Here is a 14210-nt window from a genome sequence, read left to right on the forward strand (position 1 = left end):
CAAAGTTGGGGACAGAGGCGGGCGTTTAAATCATCTAATGAAAATCAAGCGGAGATGAACATTCAAGTTGAGGGAGAGGCCTATCAAAACCAGGAAAGCTAAAAAGCCACAGCTGCTCAAGACAAAGCTGCTCCCAGCTGCGCCCTTTTGTCCTGCCACCTCACACAAACCTGGCTCTACTGACTGAGCAGCTGTACACTGAGAAGGTGACCTCCGCCGGACACCGGGGACAGGAGTCGTCATGGTAGCTACATTAGGGAGACCTGGCTTGCAACCGGCTCCAGTCAGTGTGTGGCAAAGAAAGGCACAAATCATTGCAAAGACCAGATTTCTGTTGGTTTGTTTCCTTCTTGTAAATACATTACTGTACACAAAGTAAGTTTAAACTGTAGGGGATTTGGGGACATAAAATTGCATATTTAACAGAACTTAAAACCATAACAAAAAGTAGGCTGTTCTATCTCGAAGCAAAAATAATCCCTCCAGCCCCAACGTTAACATTCATTCCTGGCTATATGCAGTACAAACATTTTAAAATCTGTGACAAAAGACAATTAAAAACCAAAAGTCAAAATCATAAAGCTTGTAAACAGATAATCTGAAATACACTTTATTTATGGAAAAATATCATCAAAATAGTACCACTATGGACTAAACTGCCTGAGTTTTCATTTCACCTAGGATCTTGAAGTAGAGAGCCTTTAGCACAAGAAGATCAATTTCAGTCACAACTAGTGCCGCACAGCACTGCTTCGGGTGGAAATTTTGTCCTCATTGTTGGTATTTTTGTTGTGCTATCAACTGTTGTGCTAATCCTTCAAATAAAGGGATGCTGAGGCAATTCTTAAATCATTTGGCACAAAGTTATTTTGGCTGGGGCATAATTTTGAGTCTCAGTCATGAAGAATAATGCAACATTCCACCTATCAAGTATTCACTTTGATTGAAGAGCTTTCTTTATGTCATTAACTTCCATCTGAAAAGAAAAGAAAAATATTGGTGATGAAATTAGATGCTTTAACAAACTGAGGCACAGCTGGTGTGGCTTGAAAAGCACACGTTCCATCTTGTCCACAGGTGTCGAGTATGGGTTTTATGCTACTCTTATTTCCACAGATTTCACAAATTGAGGTGACCTTCTCAGCTGCATAAGATGACCACTCACAGCTGCCTCCCCTCAGAGCTTGACAAGTATAGTCATTGAATGTACTGCAAGACCTTCCAAACTCTTTAAACTACAACTTTTACAAGCCAGGCAGGAATTACTTGCAGAATGAGCACTGTGTACCTGTACCAGCTGCTGCACTTACACCTGGCAGAAGTCAGCCGAACTGCTGACAATGAACACTGGCCGCTGAGGAGCAAAACCTATAGTCTCTCCCTATAGGGATGGCTTTTGCTGTAGGGAAGGCAGTTGCCTTCTGCACGCCTGACAAGCCTGCGTCCAGGCACCTTAAGGGCTCTGATGGACGTACAGTTGTGTGGTGAAAGGATGTGGCTGAAACCATCATCAGGCCTAGTTGTACACTTGGCTCCTCTGGCAGACACTGGAAACACTGAGGCAGGGGTATTAGGCTTATTCAAACACACCCGCAGCGCTCAACTGCGCCATATCTTCAAGGCAGTCTTCTTTAATACAGGGACTGGGAGCTGTGCTCCTTTATAACTATCAGAGCACTCTTAAACTAATGCATCTTTTGTGTGTTGAACTCTCGTCTTCATATAAAGGTAATGATGCCACCTTGGTTAGCATCTGAACATTTACCAGTATAAGCAACGTTTGAACTGGAGTAAAAGCATTCAGCTATAAGATCATAATTTTAAAATCATCAATGCAGGTCTCTGTATGAAGACATAAAGCCATCCTTGAATAGTCTGGCCTGATCAATAACCACTATTAAAAATGTTCATTGATTTTATCTGAATAAATTTAAATTTTAGCTGAAAATGAATTTTGTGTTACTAGAAGCCATACTCCTATGTGGTTGCACGCATGAAGTCCTTGAGGCAGCCCTGGAGCACAGACATTGATGGACCCCAGTTCTGCCACCCGTTGCCATGTTTGCAAGCACTTTACTGAGCAGGAACAGCCCAGTGAAATTACAATTCGATTTTCTAACCCTAGTACAAATTACAAATACGGTTGACCTATACCATGAAAATATAAAATATAATCAATACTAAACCATTTATCAAGTACATAGAATAGAAAAAGAAAAGAAAAGAAAAGAAAAGAAAAGAAAAGAAAAGAAAAGAAAAGAAAAGAAAAGAAAAGAAAAGAAAGGAAAAGAAAAGAAAGGAAAAGAAAAGAAAGGAAAAGAAAAGAAAAGAAAAGAAAAGAAAAAAGAAAAGAAAAGAAAAGAAAAGAAAAGAAAAGAAAAGAAAGGAAAAGAAAAGAAAGGAAAAGAAAAGAAAAGAAAAGAAAAGAAAAGAAAAGAAAAGAAAAGAAAAGAAAAGAAAAGAAAAGAAAAGAAAAGAAAAGAAAAGAAAAGAAAGGAATAGAATAGGACTAGCCTATTTCAATTGGAAGGGCCCTACAACGATCATATAGTCCAACTGCCTGACCAATTCAGAGCTGACCAAGTTAAGGCATGTTATTAAAGGCATTATACAAATAGCCCTCCAACACCCAGAAAAGCAGTTTCAATGTCATTCCATATCGAAGCAGCACAGTCAATGATCCGAGCAAAGGTCCAGCTCTCACACAAATAGGGCAGTGTGCTACCTGGCAAATGACTAAGTCAGCACGACAACATCTGGAGCTAAGGTACTATACAAACTATGGTAGCAGTAACTGGGCTCTTAGTCAGAACACCTTCTTTTACATTGTTTAGGATGCTTTGGTAAAGCCAACCTGAGTATAGTCTGTAAAGCAGACATAAAAATCTTGCTATGAGAAATCATATTCTAAGCATATCAACACTAAGACAAGTCTACTACAAAATATAACGTTTTGGGAGAGAGCAAATAATTTAAAAAGACATGATTTCATTTGCAACAAAATCAAACCATTAAAACTGGGACTAAAGAATATCATAGTTTGACTCCTATATTATGTTTATTTTTTTTCTTTCATTTGTCTACTTGTGCTGATAAATTTTTAGATAATTATCAGGCTTTTCAGTAAGAACCCAGTATTGCAATATATATGACACAGACTGGCAACGCTATGAAGGGAACAGGTATATCCCTTTCAGAAATGTTAGTAGTTTTTGATTCACTGCAAGCTAGGTATCTTAGCAGACTTTCATGTCCCATACCTGCGGCTAAATCAAACCTGCCAATATTCCGTAACATTATAAATAATTTAAATACCTGCAATCGTAGACGGATCTTCTTTTCTTCATCCAACTCAGACAGCAACTGTTTAATCTCTTTTCTGTTAAAAGAATGCAAAAAAAGCTTGGAATGGAAACGATTACGCTAGTGAAATTTAAAACATCACCTCTTGGAGACATATTGTCCCTGCTTCACTAGTTACCCTTTTTCCTCCGAACAACTAATTAAAGTCAGCATACTCTCGTATACTATATGCTATACTACAGAGAAGCAAGACTTTCTATATAAGGACAGCCCCTCCTCCCCGTATGGCTAACGAATAATACATTTCCTCCTAACAGCCCTGAATCCACAGGCTTTGCTCTGGACTAGATGTATCAACACTGTATCAGCACACAGTTGCCCTTTTTTCCATACAAAATGTAGATGGATTGGTTGTTGGTGGGTTATAGCAACTGGTAACACAAATCCTGCCCATGCTATCCACATACTTTAGCCACTGAAAAGCTGTTTATGCCAGCAACACAATGTAACCTTCAACTTCATTTATAAGGCAATGATCCCAAATCTGGATTTGCTGTCATACTTCTTTGTCGGGAAGGGGAACATAGGTATAAGGAGAAGACACCTTCTCATGTTCCCACTGAGTGATCTCACCTTAAGACAGAAACCAGAAGGCAGAAGCAGCCCGTGCAAGAAGGGCTGGGGAGACTAGAGAAGCAGGGGTCAGCCTAAGAGGCAAAGCAGTGGTGCTCGCTGGCTAGATCCAGCTGGAACCATGCCCATCGTCACCCAAACTCCTCACACACCTCTGTTCTGCCACAGTCTCTCCACGCCGCTTTCCCTTTTCTTTTTCCTGCCTGGGCTACACGCAACTGACAACGTAAGTGAATGTTTAGCTTCCAAAATATTAAATATTCTCAGGAATAGCAAAAGCTACATGCCAGCCCCAGTTTCTCCTAAAAGCAGCTTAAAGAAAGAGCAGCTTAAAGAAAATAAAGATGCTCCACGCTAAAATAGTAAGATTCAGGGTCATAAACACAAAGGTCTTCAAATGTCCTAATCACAATTCAATTACTTCTTTTGTAATATGAGCTTCCTGGAAAAATGCCTTAACAGTTAAACAACAAATTGATTTAATAATTTGAGGAACTTGTAGTAATTTGTACTACAACTAGAACAAATGCATACAACTAGATCAATGCATACAAGTTCCCAAATAGTTACTGGCAAATAAAACAACATAAGAACCTTATTCACTGATTACACCCTATAAACATCTGGTTATGTCATAACACAGGAAAAAAAAGCTGGATAGTGCCAGTCTTTTTTACTGACCTTCTCACCCCTGAATGTGTTCTGTCAGGAAAGCAGACAAAAATCACACACAAACACAAAGGCAAACTGTGTCGAGTAACATACATGAAGGCAAGCTCAAGAAGAAACTGCCACCACCATGCATGAACGGATGCATCCCACCTACAGTTGTGATATGCAGAACTTACTTTTGCTGGTCTTTCATGGTTTCAATGATGGTTCTTAGCTCCTTAATTTGTGTTCTCAGCTCCTCCAGGGCAGTCTGACCTTGGCTCAAGTGCTCAGTCTTTGGCTTTCCTTCAGTACCGAACAGGGATGGGGAATTTGACCTGTGGCCTGTTGTTCCCATAGCAATCGAGTGAAATCCAGGTGATGGTGAAGGGGATAGTGATGGTTGTACGTTACTGCCACTAGCCAAACCTCCTGGCTTTGGAGGCAAGGATGTTTTATTATCAGACACCTGCAACAAAAAGAGTAACATTTAATGTCTGGAGACAGCTTTATGAAAATCAAACCTCTAACAAATATTAAGTATTTTGCTGGTCTTCAGTAATCTTGAAAGTCCGTAGTCAAACATTGACAGTTTTGGCCAAAGCATGATAAGAATAACAATTAGTCATTAACTTTGTACATGTACATCAGAGGGGCTCTAGATGAGATGCAGAATTTCAGACAGTTTCAGTCAGACTTTCCACAATTGCTACAACCAGTCAGCAACAAGCATTTCCAAGATCTCAGACCTATATGACAGCTACCAGGAGTATCTGAAAATCTGTTTAGTCCAACAGTAAGAAAAAAGGCCTAGCAAACGCTCCAACTCATCTTTGGAAAAGAGATAGTGAAGTTGAATGGCAATTAGGGTAAGATATTGAGAAAAAATAGCATGGAAATGGAAGGAGACATTGTAAGTGAGGACTTGGGGACTGGGGTGGTGGCATTAGCTGGACAAAGTAACTGAGAGACAAGTTAGTGGTCAGATGAAAATTAGGAGAAAGTGTGATGGGGAGGGAAGAGCAGGATCCACCGAGTTCTGCAAAAAACAGTCTTCCCCACCACACGAGCGTGACTGAGCACAGAACCTGTTCTGGGCAACCACCACATAAAAAAAGTGTTCTACAGAAAAAAACAGTGTGACCATAGAAATAAAAATGGTGCTATAATCACAAGAAAGCTGAATCACTCCAGTGGCTTGAATGCTTGACTTCATGACCTTAACAATATTCTCTTCATATTTTTTATATATATATATATATGTGTGTGTGTGTGTATTCATATCTGAGTAATGTGTACCTATAAATGGATCTTTCATGGATAATACTCTATATCAGCAGGCGCAAGTTTCCTTTGGACTGAAAGAGATGTCAGGCTGAGTTCAAACCTGGAGCAAGTGACCAAGACACAACTGGAGTTATCCACACCAAACACCTTATTCCAGAGCTTAACTGGATATCAACATTAAAGCCTCAAGCAGCTACTTTCCGATAGCAGTCATCTTGTTTTACAGGAACAACATCTACATCCTTGGCATACCAGCATATAATTTTGAATGTTGGCCCAAGTGCATTCCTTAATGCAAGTGCTCCCAGAAGAGGGAGCTATATAGCAAAACATTATCCTTATAACTCGACCTCCGAAGTGCATGACTTCATCTTTCAAATACTTTTGTTAGACAACTAGAATGTAGTATTTGTATTATTAAACGTATCTTTATATACTAAAAAAATAGCTCCAACCTCTAAAGCCTGATCTACATACTCCTTCTGTAGTATTTGATTATTCTAGTTTTCTACCAATATAGAGTAAGAATGGCACAAGCCTAAAAAATGAATACAATTATACCAGTGTAAAAAGTTATGATACTTGCAAATTTAAATTCACATACTATTACAGTGGCTCAAAGAGTTGTATTTTCTTGCTCACAGAATCTTCTAACATACACTCAATTTACAGCTGCAAGAAAAGGCCTTTGTTTCTAAAATTTATTTCCCTAGCTTCTCCGATTCTGTGAAATGTATTTACAACACTAGAATGATTTTTTCACAGGATGGTTATGGAGACATTTTAACTGTGCAATTCACTTTAGACTTGCATTTTAAACACAGAACAATCTTTAGTAAACCTTACCCTTTTAAGCTTCTTTAAAGGGCCAGTTACCAGGTGATTGTTGTATTAAATTTTAAAAATAAATATTTGAATACTGTTTTCAGAAAACGAAGACGTATGTGATAAGGTTAAGCAGAGATATTCCAATTAACTTACTTGTGATATTGTAACAGTTCTTGATTTCCTTGACACGTCAATAGTTTTGTGTGCAATAGAAACGTGTTCTTCCTTCTCTTCTTCAGGACTTGGTGAGTCGAAGAAATCAGGGCTTGAAAGGGACGACTATGTAGACAAACACACACACACCCCAAGAAAGGGAAAAAAAAAAGCAGGTATTTTCATTGTACAAAAATTTAACAAAGGAAGAAGAAAGCATTTGTGTGGTGACTTTTTTATTTTTAGTTATCATTTTCAAAGTAACAATACTTAAAATCAGGACTCTCCCTCTCCCGCCCCTATTTTTCTATGTCTTGTTTTAAGGCTAGAATGCTTTTGAAGCATTCATGAAATGAGATATACTTAAGAGTTGGATTCAACATGAATTTGCATCTTTGCATTGCATTATATTATAAGATGAAAGCACCCTCCTGTTCGCAAGAAGAGCTGTACCTTACTTGGCTAGGACACTGAGCACCGTGCTGTGGGGATGCCAGCTCTGCCACCTGGGCGGCTCTGCCATGGCTTTGCTCAGTGCAGGTCTCACTTTGCTGCTCCTCAGAGGACTCAGGCTGCTGCCTGTGCACACTGCTGGCATTGTGCATGGCCGCTTTGTAAAGGTGCAAACAGGGAAGGTTCTTTCCACCCCTGTTCCTTTCCCCATGGATTTGACAGGGGAAGAAAGACCTTGAACTTGCCTTTTATGTTTCTATATTTATGTACATAGTCAATTTTGAAAGCTTTCTTGTGTTCTATTAATTTCACAATAACCTTTTTTTCCCCCACCACTTCGTTTTATTTCAGCAACATGGACATGGGTAACCATCAGTAGCTGCTCTCATTCTGCTATTCCAGAATGCAAAAAGCACAGAAATGAACAAAGCCCAAGCCCCAAAGAAAAGGACACCAAAAAACTAAGCAGTGGTTTCCAAAGTATGGTTTACGAGACCAACTTGTCTAAAGATAAACATTAGAGAGTGAAATTTAAATCACCCTTATATTTACAATTGTGAGCTTAATGAGAAGAAACACTTGATGGCTCAAGGAGAGCTGTTGAAGGCTGACAACGGTGTGTTTGTCCTCAAAATCTGGTAGAGTGTCCTAGAGAAACCAAGGGAAATTCTTCTTTTGGGAAAGACTTTCAAAATCCTTAATACTTAGTACAAACAGGTTTATTCCAAAGGCTTTTTTATAAAGGATTCTTCTTGCCTCAGTAATGGTTGGCAAGGAATACCTGGCAGCACCCAAATAAGGGGTACAAATCTTGCAAGGGAGGGAATGTTTTAAACATCAGTATTCAAAACACTGGCAGCCTTTTGACACTAATTTTCCTGAGCTGCCTCTCTCTACCTCACTGTACGTGTGAAAGAATTGCTGTGTAAATGTAGTAAAAACACCAGGGAACACAAATAGGAGGGGGAAAAAATCAGAAAAAAAAAAAAAGAAAAGAAAAGAAAAGGAAAATTAACTTACAGATGTGAGAGACTGGGAGGGTGGTCGCCTGCCAGTAGCTTTTGGTCTGGTTGTAGTTGGATGATTAAGCTTCTCAGCAATTGGTATTACAGAGTCAAAACCTTCCAAGTCTTAAAAATAAAATACAGTTGATTTGTTTTTTTGGCAATTGTCCTCAAAGGGAAAGAATCACAATTTTTTTCTCATTTCAAAGAAATCAAATCCCATTTTCCCCATTGTGTCATAATGTTCTGCACATGTTTAGGCACCATGATGGCACTAAAAGACCCTGGAAGTCAAAGGCAGCTGTAATCCAGTCACCCTTGCCAAGCACAATTACTCTTCCATCTCAAACACAATAAAGCAGAGTGGGAACGTGTAAAGCAGCCTTTGGCTTTGTTTTCAGCCTAGTGAGAGCTAAATGACAACATGGGTCCTATGGAATGGAACAAACAATTTCAAAATTTCCATCTTTCTATTAAAGAGGTTAGTAATTTTTTTTCCTCAATAATTGGAGACATAAGACAGTGCACGTGTTGTCTCAAGAACTTGTACTATCAGCGCTGCACCTGCAGCAATTGCTTAGGGGAGCACAGCACGGGAATGATTGGGCTGGAAGTGATCTGCAGGTTCCTGGACACCTGCAGCTGGAGGTAGCACAGCTTCTGGTAGCTACAGGTGAAAGGAGTATCTCCAGTAGCCCAGAGGTTATGGTTAGCAAAAATGCCAACAGGCTCCTGAAGCTATACAGAGCCCGGGAAAAACTGGTCTGCTAGAACGCAGTATCGACTGTCTTCATGGTTAGGGAAACACACTGGGGAAGTGTTTACTGAATCCAACCACGTGGTAGCATGTTTACGTGAAAGAACGATGTGAAGGCTGAAGGAATACCACAGCTTGTGATTACATGCCTGAATCAAATGGCTTAACACCATTCATCTATTTTTATGGGTTATATCAGTTTCACTCACCTCCATTTCAAAATGCCCTACTGCATACGTTAAGCAGAAATGAGTCAGAAAACATACAAGAGGTACTTTAGACAAGATAGATCAAAATTCTGTAAAATTACATTCAGACATGAACCAAATACTGGAATGATATTGATTATTCAGACACTATTTTTCATTGCACACATGTAGGAAGATATAGCTTTTAAGTTAATAGTTATATATACCGGGCTCTTTATTTTCAGAACTGTTACAGAACAATGAATCTCTGAAGATCCAGCTTTGTTGCTGTATTACAACCATTATACAAAATTACACAATGGAAAACGAAATGAATTAATGGGTCTGTGCAATAAACTATACACACTGAAGGACACTTAAACTGATTCCAAGTACTCATGATTTGGCAGCTAGGAAGTAAATGGGATCAGACATTCCTTATTCAGCAATATTCTTCCATCTCTGGGAGATAAAAAAAGAAGAAGAAAAAAAGAGATCTCTTTCAATAGCCCTGAAATAGTCTAGGGATACTCACCTCCAAATACTACTCTATTTTTGGAGCAACTCTTCCTATATATAACCAGTGACCCCACTGTCCTCTACCAGGTATTTCACTGCTTTTTTATTGACTGTTGCAACCTATGTCCAAAGGTAGGTCACCCAGTTTGTCAATGGGAATTTGGCAATTTAAAGCCTCAACAGCACCCAACATACCAGGTGAGGCTACAGTGCTTTTAAAGTAAAAATGAGCTAACATTAGCAGACTGCACAAAACCTATCTGGAGTCCTACAGAACTTCAGGGTTTCGGGACAGGAGAAATGGAAGTAAAAATTTATTTTCTGGGGAAAAAAAAATTGCAAATGTAAGAGATGGTTGCCAGTAATATCCAGTTTGAAGCTGATGCGTGAGGTAGCTAGACTTGCTTAAGATCACACAGCAAATCAGTGATGTATTTTAATACATTGTCTTCGTTTTCACCACTGTGGTACTTCAAGTTGCACAGCAAGAATATATTGCCACCAAAAATATACACTCGTCTATAAACATGTGAAGCTCACAGACACGAGTACAAATGGAGGCTGAAGCAATCCTTCCATTTGTCTCAGCCACCCTTTCCCAACTAACTGTTTTTACTGTTTTTTTCCTGAGCTAGTTTTAATCCAGCTCATTTTCCAACAGCATGTGCCCAGCCACGCAAACACCCATACTGAAGGAAGGATCAGTGTCAGTACCAGAGGACTGATACAAACTGCTAAAACTGAGAGGAAGAGGACACTACTGCTTTGGAGGGCAGCAAAGAGGCTGAAGTTATCTTGCATCCTAGAAAGGCGTGACTTCCCTCTCTCTTTGTTGCTGCTTCTTTGGTAAGCGCCACTGTCCCTTCCTCCGTTCTTACAGAAGATAAGTATCTACACTAATATGGAAAACAATCATCAATGAAAAAAATAGTGAAGGCATTAATTCCATGTGTTCCTTTGGCTTAAATAAACTAATAAATACCTAGAGTTCTACACTTGATCAGCATAGTCAAATATTCATGTTTAAATTGTAAAATGTATCGATATACAGACAGTATATGAATTTGTGTCCTTGAGACCCATGAGCACTTGCAGATAAAATCTGCTCCACGCATTTTATGAATATCATGAAAGATGAACACTCCTGTGCAAAGCTTCTATTATCAAGAAACACTGGGAATTGTCCATTTTTTTCCACTTCTGAATACATTTCTGATAGCTAGAAAAATAAACTAAAGCAGCCTATACCTGCCCTGAGTTTTAAAAAGAAAAGAACAGAGCAGAGGTTGGAAAGACTCCACAGGTAGAATCCGATGCCCAACTAGTGAAATCACAGCCATTCAGCTGATACTATAAATGAAATTCTATTTAAGTGTAAGGGACAACACTTGGTACAATGCTAAAATAGTAAATCCATTTCCAGTACTTCCATACGCCCTTTATCCCCTCCCTGCTTGTTCTCCTTATATGGATATGGTTCTCGCTTCCAAATCCACTACGCATCTAAGGTTATCACCACCTTACATGGTCACCACCTAAGAGATATTCATTCAGGAAAATTCCCATATAGTAAACTGGTAAAGAAAATGAGAAACGCAACCACTCAGGATACCTCTGCCTTGTTGTTTCCTATACTGTAGATTCAGTAATGAATTCACTTACACTGGTTATTTGATTATTTTTTGCTAATGGAAAGCAAGATTATATGGCTGTGACTTTATTATAATTACTGAGATCATTAAATGCGGAGATTTGATTTTAGTTTGTATTTCTGTAGCTATCAGAAATTGGGACCTTAAATTTACTTAATAAGCAAAATGTAAAACCTTCCTGAGCTGGACCAAATGGTATGTCATTAAAAATAAAGTATTCACAGCCATGATAACTGCCCGTAAGGCAGCATCAGCATCCAACAGACCTGAACTCTACACTGGTCCAACTTTCTCTAAGTCTGTTAGTAATAACAAACAGTAAGGAAGGTTCTATTGAACACACAGAATACCAAGGGCACCCTTCAATTAACAGTGGCACTCTCGAATTAAAAAAATAGTTGATAGTTGTTCTACAAGTAAACAGATGCATTCATTATTACTGTCTTGCTGATCAAGCTGGTAATTCATGAAGTAATTCATGAAATGGGGAGAAAGACTTGAGAGTAATTCTAATATACTAGTGTAGTACACATAATATAAAATGTCTGGCTTACTGAGCAAACATATTTAATGAATACGAAAAATGTTAGCTGTGCCAGAATTACTCCCTGGTATCCTTCCAAGAAAGTTAAGAATAGGATATTTTTCCCCATTGCTATGTTCATTTGGAGACATGGTTATATAAAGCATGCTGATGCTGTTTTTAAAAAAATGCTGAGATCCAGGAAAACAATTATTTAAGGAAAAAGTTCTCAGCTCATTAGACTTGTACCTTCCTGGAAAACACCCTTCAATCCCTCCAACAGAAACCCCAGAAGGAAAAAGTTAAACGGTTACGCTTCCTTCCTTACCCCTACTCCCCCTTGCATTTACGATTCTGGCATAAAATGTGTTTAGGCCTCAACTTTATCTTACAGTTAGGTTTTTTAGTCTTTGGGCAAAGTAATTTATACATAACGAAGACAGGTAGCTTTTTGAATTAGCAGAGAGATTTCACCTTGAGAAAACCGTAATGGAAAGTGACGGGTAATGGCAGAATCAACACATTCAGAATGCTAACAGCGAGGTTTCAGAGAACAGAAATACAGCAGGGCTGGAAGCAATGAAGCAAAGGTGGCGTTCAATTCATTTGAAGAAGATAATGTCACAAAAGCCACAGAGGTAGATTTCACTTCATAATCATCTTCAATACATTTAAAAGATTGACAACAGTGTTGTGAAATGGTATACATACTGTCTTTAAATACAATAATCCTGAAAGCTATCAAATGAGACAGAGATACTGCAGACGAAATCTTCTGCATTAATGTCCATTCAATATATAGCACTCATTAAAAAACAACTCAAACAACAATCTGAATATTTCTGGGAATTTTCAGAAGACCACAATTATTTTAACTAATTCAAGTGCCCAGTTTCTGCTACTCCCATGTACTCCCAAGGCTGAACAGCATCGTACCCTTCAAGGAACACAACCATGCTCCCACCCTGAGTCAGGGCAGCAGAATCTCACCCATGGTGAACTGCAGACTCTCTTTTAAGATTTGGGTAATACACTTTTAGCAGGAGGGCTCACCGGCTGCAGGGTTACTGCGTTCAGGAGTGTAACAGCGGTGTGCCGGGGAGGCCTGCCTGCATGGTTCCTTGCTTTGGAGGGAAACAGCTTAGCTCACTGGGCTTCCCAGGACAGTCACTGGACAGCCACTTTTCCTAAAGCATACAATTATCCTCTCCCATTTCAATCCTGACTTTTATCGCTTTAATAGCTAAACGTAGAAAGCTGCCATAATGAGCTTTGCTTAACCACTTGCCAGTGCCCTCATAAGGATTTTATTTTTAACGATTCAGAAGATGCCAAGAAAGAACTGAAAGGTCAAGAAAACTGAGCTAGAAGAAATGGATATGCTGCTTTCAGGCACCTCAACTTGACACACATGGAGAACGATTTAAATTTCTGGTTTACTGCCTTTTTCTGGACCCTCCGGGGCAAGAGACCTAATTAATTTACGTAATGGAGCATTAACATATCCCTGATGACAATATTTACAATTCAAAACTGTGTTTATGGGTGATTTTCATTCATTGACATAAATATTACAACTTAACCCAGTTGGGTAATTCTGCTCCTTTGCTTCGCTGTATTAAAATGAGCATGAACAGCGGCATAAAAAGAAATAACCGATGTAGGCAGACTTCAGTCCTCATTATATGAGTCACATTTTGTCCTCCAACCCATATATTTACTAGTATTTTCTTTTTTCCAACTTCTACTCTGTGTCTTCAGGCAAAATAATTATAATGTCTCACAGTATAACAGCCTGTGATTTAAAGACAAACCCACTCCATTCTACAACGTTTTACTGGAAAGATTCTCTGTCTTTTTCCCTAGTGTGGGCCAAATCTTATTAGATCACTTTTTCTTCCACTCAGAGGCACAGCAATCACCTCTTCTAATAAATATGAGCACGTAACAGCTCTAGAACAACTGCAAATGCAACTCAAGGAAACATGAGATACTGGGGAATTTTTTTTTGTTTGTTTAATTGTTTAATTGTACAAGTAAGGTATTTTTAACTATCCTTACAGGCAAGTTAGCACCAGGCTTGTGGAGAGGGACAGAAAAAGAGTACAGTGGATAATGTGAGTTCAGCCAGTACTCCATCATCCTCCAGCAAATGCTCTGAAGACTAAAGTCTGAGGAAATGCTGAAAAATGGACTCACGTTAAACAGCTTTCAGGGAATGTCTTAAGAAAATTCACACTGACACTATATGTTTCAGCA

General features: G+C 38.9%; 1 protein-coding gene across 1 annotated transcript in view; it reads right to left on the reverse strand.

Annotated features, from left to right (window-relative positions):
• Window positions 1-311: 311 nt before the first annotated feature.
• The window catches only part of SH3KBP1 (SH3-domain kinase binding protein 1), a gene marked incomplete at its 5' end in the record, with an annotated part of 20179 nt that continues 6280 nt past the window's right edge, over window positions 312-14210 (reverse strand). Inside the window, 5 exons of the mRNA XM_009884848.1 lie at window positions 312-976; window positions 3316-3379; window positions 4785-5056; window positions 6856-6981; window positions 8329-8438. Coding sequence (XP_009883150.1) covers window positions 935-976; window positions 3316-3379; window positions 4785-5056; window positions 6856-6981; window positions 8329-8438 — 614 coding nt within the window. The remainder of the gene's footprint in view (window positions 977-3315; window positions 3380-4784; window positions 5057-6855; window positions 6982-8328; window positions 8439-14210) is intronic.

The sequence above is a fragment of the Charadrius vociferus genome, unplaced genomic scaffold (genome assembly GCF_000708025.1).
Source record: "Charadrius vociferus isolate BGI_N301 unplaced genomic scaffold, ASM70802v2 scaffold200, whole genome shotgun sequence".
Classification (NCBI taxonomy): Eukaryota; Metazoa; Chordata; class Aves; order Charadriiformes; family Charadriidae; genus Charadrius; species Charadrius vociferus.